This window comes from Panthera pardus, unplaced genomic scaffold, assembly GCF_024362965.1.
Source record: "Panthera pardus isolate Hobbes unplaced genomic scaffold, ASM2436296v1 HiC_scaffold_25, whole genome shotgun sequence".
In the NCBI taxonomy this organism is placed as follows: domain Eukaryota; kingdom Metazoa; phylum Chordata; class Mammalia; order Carnivora; family Felidae; genus Panthera; species Panthera pardus.
The window spans coordinates 22,913,904-22,931,664 of record NW_026526821.1 but is presented as its reverse complement, the minus strand read 5'-3'; the positions used below and the strand labels follow the sequence as shown (position 1 = coordinate 22,931,664).

At 51.7% G+C, this 17,761-nt stretch overlaps 1 protein-coding gene and 1 long non-coding RNA gene across 2 annotated transcripts in view; one reads left to right on the top strand and one right to left on the bottom strand.

Moving 5' to 3' along the window:
• Positions 1–17,761, top strand: part of DLGAP4 (DLG associated protein 4) — a 198,111-nt gene that overhangs the window by 120,356 nt on the left and 59,994 nt on the right. Inside the window, 2 exon segments of the mRNA XM_019458589.2 lie at positions 1,784–1,834; positions 4,579–4,819. Coding sequence (XP_019314134.1) covers positions 1,784–1,834; positions 4,579–4,819 — 292 coding nt within the window.
• On the bottom strand, positions 7,249–9,167 carry LOC109272492 (uncharacterized). Its single transcript, XR_002082489.2, has 3 exons — positions 9,033–9,167; positions 8,193–8,320; positions 7,249–7,391 (listed from the first exon to the last, which is right to left on the bottom strand). It is a non-coding gene; the product is annotated as an uncharacterized LOC109272492 (long non-coding RNA).

Below are 17,761 nucleotides of genomic sequence, written 5' to 3'. Positions count from 1 at the left end.
AGGCCTAGAGAAGGCAACACCTGCTGGTAGTAGCAGAGTGAGGCAATGGAGGCGCCAGGTGCAGACCCAGCCTCCTCTCTGGGCAGGAACAGGCCGCAGGTCTCACTGTGTGTAGCCCCATGGCCCAAGCTTGCACTGCTTAGACCTGGAAGGCTTTTGGACCCCAGCTCCTCACCACTCCATTGTTCCTCGCCTGGCCAAAGCCACCCCCCCACCCCACTCCAACCCCAGCCCCCTGCCCACAGCACTGTCGTTCCCAAACCAAGGAGGCTGACCTCAGACATGGGGAGGAATGGAGCACCCCGGACTCTCTGTCCCTGCCGTCCTCATCCAGGCCCCACCAAATTTCACATGAACAGTTGCCCTGGCCTCTAGGCCTGTCAACTGCACTCTGTTCCCAGTGGCCAGAGGGAGCTTGTGAAGGATGTAAGGCAGATCACACCACATTCCTGTTCCACACCCTCCATGGTTCCCACCTGCCCTCAATGAAAGCCAGACTCCTCACTCAGACTTGTACGGCCCGCCTCTCTCTCACACAGGATCTCAGACTTGCTCTGTCAGCCACCCTGTTCCAGCCACACTGGCCTCCTTTCTGCTCCTCACACACACACCCAATTCCTGTCCTGATTTCTGCATTTGCTGTTCCCTCTCCCAGGAGCACCCCTCTCTCAGATATTTGCTCAGCTGGTTCTTCTCCGTGTTTCTGGTCTTGGCTCAAATGTCACTTCAGGGGAACCTGCCCTATGGTTTTCTAAAGGAGCCCCGAGGGCACTGTTCCCTTACCCTGCTTCATTTTCTTGACAGCACTATCCTATCTGGAATTATATCTGTTTATTTACTTGGTGTCTGTCTCACTCTTAAGACTGGGAGCCCCCTGCAAGTGGGGCCTTGCTGTGTGGTTCCCCATGGCGTCCTTGACCTCAGCACGAGGCACAGGGCACATAGGTGTTTGCTGAATGGGTGGCTTCCCTCCCTGTGTCTCCCATCCTACCATGTTCTCTTGTCCCTCAGTCTTCCTCTTTGTATCTGTCTCCCTCTGTTTTTCTCTCTCCTCATACACATTTTTCTCCGACTCCCTCTGGTAGGTCCCACATCCATGTTTCTCTCTGAGTCTTCCTCTCTCAGACAACTCATCTTCACCTCTGCCTGGCCCTGGCATCTGGAAGGAACACTTTTGTCCTTTGGCTACACAAAAGAGCACATGGAATCAGCCAGGCTGGGGATGCCACCAGGTCTCTGCCACTGCCCTCTGTCCAGCCCAGCCCTCTCCTAGGCCAGGGCCCTCTGAGCTCTCAAACCCTTACCCCTAGAAGATTGAGTGATCCAAGCCACATATGTGCCCCTAAAGTCAGAGATATCCCTCTGGCTGTGTCTCTGAGGCCTTGACTCCTGCCAGAAGGAGCCCCCTTCCCACCAGGCACTAGGATATGTAGGCCCTGACCAGGGAAGAGAAGTCTCTGGGTTCTGGGCCTAATCTGTAGATCTGGGGGTGGGGGAGCCACCTGCCTAGGTGAGAGGCAGCAGACAGGGCATCTCCCAGGGGCCAGACCAAAAGAAACATGTGTAAACAGCAGATTACAAATCGTCAGTAGCACCCAGCCCCAGAAGAAGTGAGCCTCCCATCCCTGAAGGAAGCTAAGTGAGACCTCCTAGCACCTAGGCCTCAGCCAGTCTGGGGAGGTTAGACCAGCCATCCACTAGTTCTCTTGCAGCTGAGCCTGAATCCCCTACCCCAGTTCCCACCTTTGGTCTCCCCATAACCCTCCCCCTCTCTTTCCTGCAGATTTTTGGACAGGCCTCCCTGATCCCCCAGTTGTTTGGCCATGAGCAGCAGGTCAGTATGCTTGCCATTCTCTTGTACCCTGATCCCAGAGTCCAGGGCTAGGCCTGACACCTGGCATCTGAGTGGTCTTAGCCCCTGCCCAGGCCAGAACGAGGAAACAGAGCCAGCACCAGGAAAGTCATGTCCAGTGAGACCCACACTCTGCCCTGACCTTCCATTCACTGGCCCTTTCACTTCATTGTTCTGTGCCTCAGTTTCCTCTTCTTAAAAATGGGAAAGAATGGGCTAGTCCTATGGATGGGGGAAGAAATAATCCTGGGATAAGAGAAAGCATACCCTGAGAGTCTTCTAGCTAGGAGACTTTTATTTGGACAAGTTGATGGCCGTGGGCTGGTGGTATTGGCCACCTTTCTTGGGCTCCAGCAAGACCTTTAAGTATGTTGGGGTGTTGGCATGAATGCAGAGACTTTTCAATTTTACAAAACTTGGTGGAGGTGGTGCCAGTCCTGGCACTGTCTGGTTGCCCTAACGGTGCCCCCTTCCCATGCACACCCATCCTGCCCCTGGAAGTGGCCCTCTCCTCCTTCCCAGGCCCCAGCCCCAAGGCCATAAAGACAGACAGGAAAGGTGCTCCAAGCTCACCCCCTCATTGCAGCCAGCAGTGAACAAGGGACCTGTCCAAGGGGAAAATCTGGGCCTGGCCCCTCATCTCCTGACTCCAGCTATGGATGCCTCGTGTGCCTCCACCCTCATGTCATGGTTCTTGTCAAACGCATTATTCCAGAAGGTCTTTGGGGAGCCCACAGTGAGCCAAGTGACCTCCTTCTCCCCTAACTTCCACAGGCTCGTGGTAAGGATGTGATGTGTTAACATACAAAATTCCAGGGCATTCCCTGCACACAGTATATCCTCAGCGATATACATACCAACAGCCCTGACCCATTGGCCTGCCCTCCAGAGCTTGTGAGCATCTTAGCCAATATTTACAAATCCTTGTACTCACCTCACAGAGCTGCCTATAATAATAGGGATAGGTCACCAGGTGCTCACTCTCCTGACACTGTTCTAAGCATGTGATATGAATTATCTCATTTAATCTTGACAACAATCCTATGAAATCTGGTCTATAATTAGTCCCTATTTTATAGATGCGGAAACTGAGGCACAGAGCAGTTAAGTGACTTGCCTACATTCATATTACAAGGAAATGATGGACCCAGGGTTGAAACTCTGGCAGCCTAGTTCCAGAGCTATGCCATGACTGCAGTCCCTAAGCAAGACCTCATTGCCCTTGGCAATCACGAGGGCCTTTCAGTGTACTTCAGGTTATACCTGTGGAGGATAAACACCTATCTCTTGAATACCCACTCTAGATGAGTTTTGGGTATGCCACATGGCCTGCATTTCAGTTTATCAGTATTGTCCGATAGAACTTTCTGTGAAGGTGGGAATGTTGTGTACTACACGCTGTCCAGTAAGATAGCATGAGCAAGTGAAATGTAGCCAGTGTAGCTAAGGAACTGAATTTTTAATTTAAATTAATTTACACCTAAATAGCCACACATGGTTAGCCGCTACCATATTGGACAGCACAAATTTAGAGCTTTCCAAACATATGCTGCAGATTAGGTGATGATCCATCTAGTCGTTTTACCTGATGCAGTGCCAGACAAGTACACGAGCATCCCATTTCATTTAGATAGGAGACACTGACCCAGAGGATAGTGATACTTGGAGGTCACACAGCCAGGTCCAAGGCAGAGCTGGTCCCAGGCCCAGCTCCATCTTTCCTCCACATGGTGCTCAGTCAACTTCTGCCCTCTCCCTTCTTGCGTAGGCCTCCCCCAGGACTTCCATTCAGTATCCATCCTTTGCCAGCTGACTCCTCAGATTATACTGTGTGGTCTCCAGTTACCATCATGCCCTGAGACCTGGGTCAGACATACCCTTCCAGGACCCTTGGAGAGTATATGGATGGTGGGCCCCTGTATGCCCACACTCTCAACTGCAGATCTGTAGGACCTTGGATGGCCATCTCTAGAGAGACACTTAGAAACCACCTAAACAAGGCTGAACTGGATGTGAGATGGCACATAGCATACACGTCCCCATTCTCCATACTGCCCATGGCAGACATCACTAATCAATCCTCACTGCCACTACCCTTATTCCAGTTTTATCTTCTCTCACCAGACTATTGGATCAGCTTCATCTCTGGCCTCTGCCTCCATTCCAGACTCCCTTCCCAACATTCATTCTGTACCACAGGGCTACATTAATCTTCCTTAAATTCACATTTAGAGTATTGATTCAGCCACTTCTTCATTGGGTACACCTGGCAAGTATCTTCCCCTCACTGGCCCTCAGTTTCCTTGTGAAAATAAAGGGATTGTACCATACGATGGTAAATATCTAGCACATCTGCCACTTTCCATTCCAACATTCAAGGTAGACATTACTAATTGATTATAGCCTTCTTTCTGGCTGAATTCAGATGTGACCTCAAAACCTATCAATTGATCAGTATGGACACACAAGATCTATTAAGTTATCCTTAACATTTTGTCCTGCATTGTAGACATGGGAAAATTGAGGTCCAGAGAAGTGACAGGGGCTGTATATATTTCTTAAGGGTTCCATCTGCCCACCCAGTACCTTGAGTGACATGGGAGGAAAGGGTGGGCTCACTTGAGGCCCCACAGACTCTCCAGCCCTGAAGCTGAGTCACCCACCAAGTGCCCAGTCCCTCCAGAATGGGCACTGCTGACCCCTGACGCCCACCTTTGCCCGGATAGGTACGGGAGGCAGATCTGAGCGACCAGTATGAGGCAGCCTGCGAGTCGGCCTGCAGTGAAGCAGAGTCTGCAGCAGCGGAGGCACTGGACTTGCCGCTGCCCAGCTACTTTCGCTCCCGCAGCCACAGCTACCTGCGGGCCATCCAGGCGGGCTGCTCGCAGGAGGAGGACAGTGTCTCCCTGCAGTCCCTCTCCCCCCCGCCCAGCACTGGCAGCCTCAGCAACAGTCGCACGCTTCCGAGTGAGTACTGAGATGAGGGGGTTCTTTTTGTTTCTCACACGGGGACCTGAGGACAATTCCTGGTAGATCAGATGCGGGGAATGCCTGGGAAGAATCTATGGTGGGCTAGCCAGGGCTGGAGGGATGGTTAGGAGCAAAAGCAAGAGGCGTTGAGACTGAACTTCCCACAAGCTGGCAAATTGGAGGTCAAATGGAGGTCACAGAGGCAGATGTCATCACCAGCAGTAGGGTGAGGGAGTCACAGACTGCTTTGGGATACTTGGATGTTAGGGACTGTCCAGACCCTGGCTCAGAGCAGCCACCTGCTGGTGGGCAGGGCTTACTGCAGCCCTGCCTCCCTGTTGGATTAGCTCAGGTAGACAATAGGTGAACCTATCTGGAAGGTTAGAACCTACAGGCAAGAGGATGGCATCTGCATGGAGCCTTCTCAGAGGGGTGAGTTTGTAAGTTTCTCTCATAGTCACAGAGACAACCTGTCCTTCCTGATACCTGTTCTAAGTCCTCTGGAGACAGTCTATGCCTGATCAGAGAAAAAGGGAACTCTGTGTCACAGAGCAAGCCGTGAAAATCAAGACCAAAGAAAATCATAAACAATTTCTGGTTTAGTATAGAGAGCTTTGATCCCACTCTGGCTAGCTAGTTTTCCTTCCACAGTCTCAGGTTCCTCATCTATAAATTGAAGCATAAGCCAGACCCCAGAGAGCTCCTGGGGAGATGAAATAAGACTGTATGTAGGGAGTGTTCAGGCAGCCTTGCACATGGTGGGAGCTATTATTGCTGGTTCTCAGGCTTGACTCTGACTTTCTTGGCAATCAAAAGCAGTTGGGACTGGATTGTTGTAGGAAAAGAGACATGTTTCGAGTGCTCAATTGGTATTTGATATAAATAAATGAACTTGAATCCTATGGCTGTTCTATGTACAGAAAATTAGTTTACTGAGTGAATGAACTGGTCTTTGCAGGGGGCAGAGCCAGAAACTACTTTGTTTCACTATTGCCTTTCAAACCCTGGGTGATATCTGGGCAGATCCCTGAGATTTTCTCAGTCACTTTTAGACTTTAAGGAATAGTCTCATCTTTAGGTATTAAGAGTCCAGTCTGGACTCACTGCAAGCCTTCAGTCTTATCAACCTCGGATCTCATGCTTCTGCAGGTAGATCCTAACTCAGGCTACGAAGCCCATGGTAGGGAGCTGGGTATGGTGGTTAGTGTCTTCTCTGTTCCTTGTTCACTAGTGGCTGTTTCTGGTCCCTCCAGGCGGGACAGGAAGGTAGCTAAGTGCGGGTGTTGTCTGGTGTCAGGACTTTCTATATAACAGATGCGATATGCTGGCTCTTTCTGCTAAGTCGTGCTTCTGGAGTTTCTTCTGTCCTGCAGGGCCCTCATGGTGCCTCCTTTCCTGACATGGGCAGTCCCCCTCCAGCCCACTGCTGCTTATTCCTCCTTAGTGTCTCCAGCTGCTGGTCCCCCTCCGCCTCACTCAACTTCTCTTTGTTAGGGTACCTGGCCCTGCCAGGCAGTCATCTTGGGCAAAGTCCTCTGATGACAACTCCAGCCGTACTTTCTTCCTTGACTCCCACTTTACCTGTGTGAAAATAAGGCTCTTGCCATGTGGGACTCGGAAAGTATGGGCTTATCTGCTACGGCCTTTCTTCTAGACCTGCTGTCATTGGTAACCATACCAGTCTCTCCATTTCAGAGGTCTCCTAGCAGATGCTGAGGCCCACGTTCTAGAGCCTCCAAATCCAAGGGATCCCTGCCACGCTCTCCCAGGTACTCTGCTACAGTCCCATAGGAACCTCAGGTAAGGGGTCAGATTCCCCATATCATCAGGCCCATGAGAAGTTCTCTAAGCATCAGGTGGGCCTGGGGAGACACATAGCACACCGGCAATTTTTTTCAAATAGACCCTCAGTCCCAAATCTTCTGCAAACCCAATGTCTCACGAATGGACTAAGGATGGGTCATGGACTACATGTCCCAGAACTGTTTGGGTCCCTGCATTGAGCAGCTATTTCTACAATAGTTCTGCATAACAAACAACCACAAAATTAGTGTAATGCAACAATTAACACTTGTTTCTTGCTCCCAAATTTGTGGGTCAGCTGGAACAGACCTATTCCACATCTCTCTCATACTCCTCGTAGAACCAAAGGGATCCTCCTGGCATTGGTGGCCCAGCCAGGGCATGTTCTTCTCATAGTGATGGCAGAAGCATAAGAGAGCAAGCTTAACTAATTAGCACATTTCAAGGCCCCTGTTGGTGTGCTATCTACTGAAATTCTGTTGGCTAAAGGTAGTCATATGACTAAGCTCAAAGGAGACAGCGAGGTACCCTCCTACTTTTATGTAAGGAACTGTATTTTTATGGCAATGGTGTGGATACAGGGAGGGGTGAAAAATTAGGGTCAATAATTGAATCTACTGTAGTCCACTCTCTTGACTACATTTATTCACGTCCCTCTCACATAGAAAATACACTTATCCCCAAGACTCCCAAAGTCTCATCCAGTCATAACAGCAGGATCTCATGATCTATGTCAGGTCTGGATGTGGATTGTTTAACCTAGAATCTAAAAAGAAAAAGAGGGGGGTGCCTGGGTGGCTTAGTCAGTTAAGCGTCTGACTTTGGCTCAGATCGTTATCTTGTGGTGTGTGAGTTCGAGCCCCACATTAGGCTCTGTGCTGACAGCTCAGAACCTGGAGCCTGCTTCATATCCTGTGTCTCCCTCTCTCTGTCCCTCCCCTGCTCATGCTCTCTGGCTGTCTCTCTCTCAAAAATAAATAAACATTTAAAAAATGTTTAAAAGAGGCCAAAAATTCAATCAGCCACAGCTCCCCCGACCCTCCCACCAGTCTATCTTGTATGGTTGATCCAACACCTGGCACATCTGGCTTTAAATGTAGGGATGTGAACCTCCAATTATTCCTAGTTTGGGGGCTTTAGTCCAAACCAAGACACTTAAGAAAGTATCACGTAGCAACATCTCACACCTACCCAGACCTATGTGCCCACGTGAACCTCCTTTTGTAGACGTACAGGAAGTTGTATACCCTCAGAGCTATATAGGATTTTAAAAAATTATAAAAACACATGCACACTGATACTCTCAGATGTATCTGAGATCAAGCATATATACACTTGATCTCTACATATACCTGCATACGCACTCACAGACATGTGTGTCTGCAAGACTCATACCACCTCCACACCTGTGAGGAAGTCGTGCTTCTAGCAGATTGGAGCCATAAGAAAAATTCACCCCTGACATATCCCTGGTCAGCCCTCCCTCAGGTCTCTACAGTGACCACTATATACTTGCTCGTCTCTCCTCCACCCTCTGATCCCCCTTATGCTCAGCAGGTAAACCCACCTGCCTCACAGGGAAAACCAAAGCCACCAGATTTTCAAGCCTGTGCCCAGAGCTGCAGCTGGTCCATATGGTATCTTTGTGCTGGGTTAGGAAAAGGCACTCCCCTCCAGACACTTAATTGCCGTATGCTGAAAAATTGTCATGATGCACAATTTTTACTAGAATAAGGTCTTTTACTGCCATCTGCCACAATTTTGTCATAATAAGTATATAATTCAATTATGTCTGTGTTGTAAACAGCACCGCCCTTATATATGTGGCATCCTTAATCAGTAGACCTTGGCAATCTTGCCCATAATGCCCTTCCTCCACATAGACCCACACTAACACCAACACACAGGCCCACCCTCATTCAGCCATTGTTTCCCCACAGGGGTCACCCCTGCTCAGAAGGCTGCCTCCTCCCAGGAAGTGAGAATTCTGGGTCATGCGCACCCCCCCCCACCACGGCTGTGCTGAGCCCCCAAGTTGCTGAGGGGTTGAAAGTTCTTTGTCACTCTCTCATGGGCATGTATGTACTCAGGCCATATGCAAGAAAGTAGGAGGATATGGGTGAGGAGTGGTTATTGAGGCAGTGAGAGCCTGGAAGGGGAGGACTGGCCTTAGGCAGAACATGGAGCTGCCCACCCACCCACCCACTTAGAGCTCGCCAGCTTCCCAGCTGCCAGTACCGCTGCCACCACCCCCTCTCACCCTCCCTCCCCCTTTCTGACCCAGATTCCACATTCCAGAAATAGCTCTGGCAGGTGACTGGCAGGCAGGGTCAACTCCAGCTAGGATGGGAGGGGAAGCAGCAGCTTGACTATATATACACGTGCCCCTCTCAGCCAAAGGACCTACCTGGAAGGGGCCACAGGGGTGCCATCACCCCCTCAGTCATGGCCCCTCTTGCCTCCTCTCACCCTCTGGGAAAGAGAAGAAAGAACAAAGAAAATTCTTCCTCCTACTTCCTCTCTTCTCTTCCTCTGCCCAGCTTCCATTAGTGCTCATTCTCCTCTCCTCCCTCCCTTTCTCCATCCCTTTCTTCCTGTTTCCCCTGCTCTCCACCCCCTTCTTCTCATCTTAGCCTTTGGTTTGCCTCCTTCAGCCCTGTTCCCTCCCTATGGCCCCCACTTCCTCCCCTCCCAGTTTCTGGCCCTCTTCCCTCCCTAGCCTCCCCTTCTGTGTCTCTCCCACTCCCTCTGAACCACAAAGGAGGCTTGGCATCACCCAGGCACCCCCCCCCACCTCCACCCCACCACCCTACCCCCAGCTCCTACCAACTGCATTCTCTGCACCTGCACATTTCCACATGCATGTGTACACACGTACACACACACACACACACACACACACACACACACACACCAGATACACATGCTTGGAGGTACTTCCTGTCAGCACTTGAAGCTCTCGGCTGAATTGGATAGTTTCCTAGCCTGGAATATACCCTTGCTCCTTGCTCAGAGCCCTGAGTTCTAGTTTCCTCTCTCCTGTGTCACTCTGGGTGGGTTCTGGCCCCTCCCTGTGCCTCAAATTCTCCATCAATGTTGTGGGTCTTGGGTTTGGAGACCCCTCTCCCTGCCTGAATATCTCCCATCCAAGTCATCCTCTGACACCCTTCTTTGTCCCCTGCTGTCTCCCCTAGAACGTTCCCAGTTTCTCCTCTGATTCACTCCCTCCTCCACAGATAGAGGAAGGGAGGCTGACAAAATTCCAGTAAGCAGTCAACCCTCCAGTCAGCCTTGTCCCCCTGAAGCCATCTGCCAGGCCTAGCCCTCCACAATCTCTGGTTATTATACTACATGCTCCTGTCAGATTGGACACTCCTGTTCCCAGAGTGTCAAGGCTGAGAGGAACCTCAAAGACCATCATGTCCAGAGATTGCAAACAGACTTCAACTGCTGTGTCATCTCTGATCCCTGGAGCCCAGGACTGAGATTTAGTTAAGCAGAGAAGAGTGGCACCACCATCAATTGGTGATGTCTGCTGTGGCCAGAATAGTTACACATATCTGACATTCCTAAGTTAACCCAGTTTGACCTCACATACATATACACATGTGCAGACCTCTTTCAAAGAAACTGCAGCCTAGAGAAGGTGAGTCAAGTCAAGGTCACCCACTTAGTAGGTCAAGGAGCTATTTCTCACCTGGGTCTGCCTGACTCCTAAGCCTTGAGTTTCCCATTATCCTGTGGGTGGGTGAGCCATCCAGGGGGCCTGGTAAAGAGATGTGGCATAGTTACAAGAGTTTCAGGGAGAATTATGTGGCAAGCTGCGCAGGATGGTTTGGAGGTCCAGGCAAGGCAGTGAGGCCTGGGCAGGGGCCATAGGGTGAGAGAATAATAAGAGGATCCAGGAGGCTTTCCTGGAGTGGTGATAAGAGGTCAGAATTCCCTGTTGCTGTACCTCTGCACGGGAGACACTGAGCAGAAGGCAGGCTTCTTCCCAGGGCTCTACCAAGCCTTGGTCCAGGACAGTCCTGGTTAACCAAGTACCTACTGTGTGTTCAGTGCACAGATCATCACCCTTCTAAATCCCGTTTTTAGGCAGACCCATTGAGCCTTCTGGGGGGAAATAGTGACTGGGATTAAGGACTGGTCGACAGGCCATAAAGCCCAGGATTGAGATTCTTGAACAAGGGGCATTTCTTACACCCTTGGGGGTAGAGAGGTCATTCCAGAGGAAGAAAGACTAAGGTGCTTAAATGGAACCTTAGAGCCCCTACTAAGTAGTGGTTAAGGGCATGAGCCTTGCAATCAAGCCACTTTTTCTTTGGATAGATGTTTATTGATCACCTACAGTGGGCCAGGCTGTGCTCTAGCCACCAGGGACACCACAGTAAACAAAACAGAAACCCCTGCTTTCTAGGAGAGTACATTATGTTGGGGTGGGGGAAGCAGATAAAATAATAAACATAAGTAATGCAAATGTATGGTTTATTGGAAAATAGCCTGGGGGAGGGCATTGTTGCAGCAGAAACAGGATAGCTAGGGTAGACCCCGTTGAGAAACAAATGTTTAAACAAAGACTTGGATGAAGCTGAGGAAGTATGCCAGGCAGGGAGAAGAGGTCCTGAGGCAGGAGGGTGCCTGGTGAGTTGGAGCAGGAGCAGGAGCAGGTTCCCTATGGCCAGGGTAGAGCAAGACTGATCCTGGCTCTTCCTCAGGGGCTTCTAGAAATTTTCTAAGTAAATCAATTTGAAAATGAACGCTAAGTGAATAGCACAGGTGTAGCATAGCAACTGTGAGTAGGACAAAGTAAGCTAATACTTTCAAAGTGCTTACTTAGCACAGTGTTTGGCATCCAGGTGGCTCCATAACCCTCATTTTCTTTTGTTGTTATTATGCCTCTGTACAAAAATCGCTACAGTGGTATCAGAAACACTGTTTCATCTTATTCAGTAAGATTCTTTTCTCAATTTACATTTATTAAAGAGATGCACAGAGAGGGTAAGGCCTTGCCTAAGTCACCCAGCAAGGCAGGTCAGGGAACAGGAGTTAGGTCTGTGGATGGCAGACCTTCTACGGGTACAGCCTAGAAGGGTGAGGCTGTAAGGAAACGACTCAAGACCAGGACTAAACAAGGAGTGGGGGCCTCGCAGGAGAGAATGGGGAACTGGGAGGGCCATGAGACGGGAAGGGAGTGATTTAGGGATTCGGGCAGCCCCTACTGTGCTTTGCCCTTCAGGAAACAGTGTGCTGGTTTTATTTTGCCGAGGACGACTCAAAGGCTCAGGGAGACTGAAAGAGCATCTCATACAAGGTCACAGAACCCTCCAAAGGGTGAGTAGGGATTCGAACCCAATCTAGAGGACTCCGTATGAGGGCAGCAAAGGGAGGATGAGGGGAGGGGACAACTAGAAACACTTAGGGCGTAGAGTCCATAGTACTTGAGGTCTAATTTGACCATGCAGGGTTAAGAAGACCAGCTTAGGCTGCTTGCTGTGACCCTCAGTTTCCCCCGGTGACAGCGAGGTGTCGCCACAGTGACCTAGTGCGAACTCACACGGCTCTTCCCCCGGCACAGAGCATGCGTCCCGTTCCAGCTGGAACCGGTTTGGCGGGGCGGCTCGAGGGGCGGAGCCCCCGGTGCTCAGGCATGCGCGTGCCGACGTGGGCGCGCGCTCGCTCTCACGGTCCGTGGGCCTGGGCGTGGGCTGGCTGAGCGCGCCGCGCGCTTGCGCGCCGGGCCACGTGCCGAGGGGGCTGCGCGCGTCCCCGCCCGCCCCTGGAGTCCCGGGAGGCGCGCGCGCGCGCGGCTGACGCGTGGGGCGGGGCGGGGCGGGGCTGGCGCGGGGCTTTAACCCGGAGGCCCCGCCCCTCGGGCGTACAAAACCGGAGCCTCGGGCCGGGCCGCGTGAGGGAGGAGGGTGAGTGCCCGCCGCTGGCCGCAGCTGCCGCCAGCCTCGTCCGTCACTCCGTCCGTCTGTCCGGTCCACGTCGTCGCCGCTGCCTCCTCAGCCCGGACGCCCGGGGCCCGCCCAGCGCCGCCCGGAGCAGCCGCGGCCCCGCGAGGAGACGGGCGCCGCCCCCGCCCGGCCCTGCCCCCGCCCTCCTCCCCGTTTGTCCGTCCGTTCGTCCACCCGCCCGCTCGCGCTTCCGTCCTTTTGTCCGGCTGCCAGCCTTCGGGCTCGTCTCCCCGCTCCGCCCGCTTTGTCTCTCCCCGGCTCGCTGTCTCTTTGTCTCTGCCCTCGCGGTGCCTCACAGCCCCTCCCTCGCGCCCGGATCTCGGGTCCCCCTCAAAGCTCTCCGCTCATCCCTCGGAGCCTCCCTTTCTGAGCGTCCCGTTCCTCGGGACTCCCCCTCACGGTGTCCCCACATCTTTGGGGGCCTTTCCTTCAGAACACCCCCCTCATTCCCCCACGCCTCCCCTCTGAGATTCCCGCACATCCTTTGGAGGGGTCCTCCCCTCTGTCTGTACCCTCAAATCCCTGTGGTCTTGCCCTCCTCTTAGCCCTCCTTTCCGCGGGGTTTTCCCTCTTGGTGCCCCCCCAAACACGCTGGGACCTCCGACATCCCTTAGGTGCTCCTTTGGACCCCCCAAAAGCTCCCCAGCTCCCAGACTTCACCCCTTCCTGCTATCCCTTGGTTTGTCTCCGTGTCTGTCTCTCCTTGTTCTCTCTCAGGACTCTGTGGCCCCCAATTCTGGGGATTGGGGTCCTCCGCTTTGCTCTCCCTGCCTCTGCCCCCGCATCTGTCTTGGTGGCCTCGCCACTCAGTGGCTCTTGTGCTGAAGGCCCCCTTTTGAGCCCGCTCCTTTGCCCAGGGCTCTTGACCCCTTTGCTTTCTCTGCCCCTTGTCTCCCTGCTTTCTGCTCCCTTGTCTCTCCCTCTCCCCTTTTCTGTCTTTGCCGGGTCTCTGGGTCTCTGACCCCCCTCCGGCCCTCATGGCTTTGTGTCTGGAGCTCTTGAAGCAATGTGAGTGGTGGGGTGTCCGGGTCGGGCCGGAGTCCGCCCGCAGGCTGGCCGCGGCGAGGCTCCATGGGGTTGGTGCTGGGGCTAGGGCTGGCGCTGGGGCAGGAGGCTCTGGGGCCTCCCAAGAAAGGGGCAAGGAGGGAGGGGCCAGGCCTCCTGGCAGAGGTGGGAGTGGGGGGCCTTCTGCTCTGAGGCTTCTGCTTTGAGTTGCTTGAGTGTGTGGAGGGTGCCATGGGCTGGACGTCCTACTGGCTTGGTCCTGCATGGCCTGGCACTTTGTGATCGCTTGTGGGCAGGCCTGGGCTATTTTGGAGCTGGCAGGATGTGATATCACTTGGGCGTTTATTTAGACCCGGCTGGGGGGGTGGGGGCTGCGTTCTTGCCAACTTGAGTAATGAAATTTTGCAGGGGGGTGCGGTCTTCTAGGCAGCTGGGCTGTAGGGTTTGTGGCCAGAACTTTGCAGGCCACCAGACTGGGCAGGTGAACAAGGGACTGTGCTGCCTTAGTCTTGCTGAGACTCTCAGGATGACGGGAGAGCGGAGTTGTTCTTGATCTGACCACCCTTGAGTATTTCTTTTGGTGATCTAAGAACTCTGGGCCTTGATTCTGCCGACTTCATGCTGTGAGACCTTTGATCACTCCAAGCCTCAGTTTCTCTATCTGTAGAAAGGGAATAACTGTGCTAGCCCCACTGAGTTGTCGTGAAGATCAATGAAACATCTGTAGACATGATTTGTGAAGTGTCACTGTGTCTTTAAACTGAGCCCCCCCAGAGGGAAAACAGCTTGCCTAGGGTACACAGCTAGTTCGTGGCAGAGCTAGGACAGGGATCCAGCCCCAGACTCCTTACCCAGAGTTCTTTACCCTTCGTTCCATTACCACCTGATTATTCAGGATTACGCCTGCCTTTCCAATAGGGCAGGGAGCAAGCCGTCCCTTATTTATGCTCTGATTCCTGGTTGCTCTTTGTCAGTTTGCAAAGGTAGGCATGTGTGCATAGCTGGATGTCTGTGCTGGGAGACAGTTTGATTTTCCATATTCCATCCCATTGTTTTTTGAGGGTGGGCCCTGTTTGGCCAGTGGCACTTGGGAATAAAGTGAGTCAGTTTGTAGTTGTGAGACTTTGCTGCTTTTCCTGCTTCTCTGCAGAGTGGGGGAACAAAGGCCCCAAGTGGGAGCGGCCCCACAGACACCAAGAGTCTGCTGTCAAGGAGCCTAGGATGTCTTAGAACTTTGGAGCAGATGAGATCAGCTGTTGTAACACTCTTGTCTTAGAGACCTATAGGGACCTATAGAGGGTTGAGCAAGGACTCCTGGTCCTCTTCTATGACACTGCCTCTCAAGAGGTCACTGTCAGGCTGGTGTCCCTTGCCCACTGGTGTATAATTACCATTTCCAACATCCATTGATCTTTTTACTCTGGGCCCTGTGCTTGACACACTATACAGACTACTTGTGATGGGGAGGAAGAAGGGCTTGGTGTTTGGCCTGGAAGTAGGGGATCTGGATTCTGGTCTCCATATCTTACTCTCAGGGAGGCCACTTTCCCCTATGCTTCAGTTTCCTTGTCTGTAAAATGGGAATAATAGTCTTTTGTCCTAAGGCTGATTCTGAAATCACAGAATCCCTAAAGAAATTCTGTGAGGCAGGATGCCAAGGTTCTGTTCCTGGCTGCGGTAAGATGCTGTGCGACTTCAGACAAGTGTCTCTCTCTCTATTTTTCTTTCTGAAAAATGAGGGGGTTGGATGGCATGGGCTTTTTGGTGCTTCCACCTCCAGCATTTGAGGATTCTAAGGTAACTCAAAGGCCACCTATTTGCACCTGCATCTCATCTTACCTGTTAAAGGTGTGCTTGGTCACAGAACTAGAGGGAGAAGGTGTCGAATGCTGCAAGATGTGTGCTGACCATGTGCTGTGGGGTTTCATAGAAGAGAGCTCCTGTCTGGGCAAAACGTTCAGAAGAGCTTCCAGGAGGAGGCAGTGCTTGAGTTGGGCCTCTATACCAGGCATGTTCTGCCTTTAATACAGATTGTTTCAGAGAGTAGAATTAATGTGGGTTTTAGAGTCATAAACACCTGGTTTTAATTGGTCTCCATCACTCATTCACTGTAATCTTGGGCAGGTTACTTTCTTTGAGCTTCAAGTTTCCTCATCTGGACTCAAGATATTTACACTACAGCATTGTGGTGAGGATTAAGTGAGATTATATGTTTAAAAAACACCTAGTACACCATAGGCACTTAATAAATGTGAACTTTTATCTCCCAATAATATCTGGGTCACTGTTTTCTTTGAGGAAACAAGACAGAGACCCAGCCTCTCCCCACCCACCCCAGGCCTCCCCCTTCCCCCTGGTGTTCAGGTTGAGGTAACAAGGAAAGCACCTGACTGTTGTAATAAATAATAGGAGTAATCCTTTAATCTCTCACTTGCTTTGCGAGGCATTGTGTAATCTGTCAGGTTCTTTCCTGGCCATTGTTTCTCACAACAGTCCTGGGAGGAAGTCAGAAGCCATTGGAGTTCTCTCTGCTTCACAGGTGAATGAAGAATAGGGGGCCCAGAGAGGGACAGGAACCTGCTCAGGGTCCCACAGCATGGCAGTGTCAGAGTGGGCTTGAGCCTAGCCCTCTTGACTTTTCTTCTTCCGCAGCTTTGCTCCATATTTATCGCTTCTGCCTCGTAGCCTGTCCCTCAGGCCTCCTTCTCTGGGTCTGATATCTGTTCTGCAAGGAGGGTTTGCTTGACTTTTCCTCAGCCCCTGAGCTCTTCTCAAACTTAAACAGGACTAGCTTTAGGCTGGGTGGAGACTGAGTCACCATCTTCCCTGGCTGTGTCATCCTGAGCAGCAAGTAGACACACCCAGAGGGCCAGAGACTTGCTGGTTGTAGACAACAGCATGGCAGGCTTTCCTCCCAGAAGTTCAGATTGGCTCAGGAACGTCTCTCTTTGGGCTTTTAGGGAACGGCTGCAGCGGTGGCTCCCAGGGATCTGGAAGCATGAGCAGCATTGAACAGTTGTTGCCTGGCCTACCTTCCCCAAGCCTTTATTTTTGCTGTACCCTCCCTGTGGTGCCCTCTCTTCCCGTAGAGGCCCACATTGTCAAATGCTGCCACCTCCTCCAGGAAGTCTCTGAAACAGACTGTGAATTCTGTCCCAGGTCCATACTTGTAGAAAAGTGGCCGTTGCTGAAAAGTGGTCACTTCACCTCTCTGCACCTCAGTTTCCTTATATATAAAATTTAGGTCTCTTAGCTTTATAAAGTTTGGGTTCCCCAGAGAGTCTCCTTTGGCAGGTGTAGGGGCAGGAGTCAGCTGTTCAAACCTGATGCTGTTCTGATGCTGAGAGCCTGTGGGCTGCACTCTGGGAAAAGCTGAACTGAGCGTTTCCTGGGTTTGTATCACAGCTTGGCTTGTCCCCCACTGCGTGACCTTGGATTGATCAAGTTTTTGTACCTCAGTTTTCTTCTGTCATGTTGGGATGGAAACCCCTTCCTCACAGGTTGCTGTGAGGATAAGAACTTCTGTGATAAAGGCCCCTTGAGAATAAGGAACTTGATGCTACAGTGCCATTTACCAGGTGCCAGGGACTGTGTTAAATGGTTTGTGGCATCATCTCACCGTATTATTGCAGCAATCCTATGACGCAGATACCATTATTATCCTCATTTTACAGGTGAGGAAACTGGCTCCTCCTCATCTTTGTTTTGGGCAGGATTTGTTGTTTCCAGAAGCAAGTTACCCTTCCCTTGCTTAGCCCTGGCAGCAGACACTGTCAGACCTGGCCAGGGTGAGGGCTGTGGAATTGAACACTTAGACAGGAACGCAATCCTGTCATCAACAGGAATTTAATGAGGTTGATGAGGTGTGCAGTCTCATCACCTCTCAGATTCCTGGATTTCCCAGTCCTGGCTGTGGCTGCCTCTCCTCCCTCCACCTGTGTTGGAATCAGCTGGTTCCTCACCCACCCACTCCTGGGAACCAAGGCTATCTTAAAGACAAATAATATCCGTATTCTACAGCTAAAAGATTGTTTCTTGTTTCTCAGCGAAGAAGCAGGCCCAGGTAAGGGTAAGGACAGGGATGTGCCTAGGATCCCAAAATAAGACCATGCCGGGGCTGGACAAGAACCATGGCCCTGCCTGCCCACCTAGGTCACCATTTCTGTGTATTGCT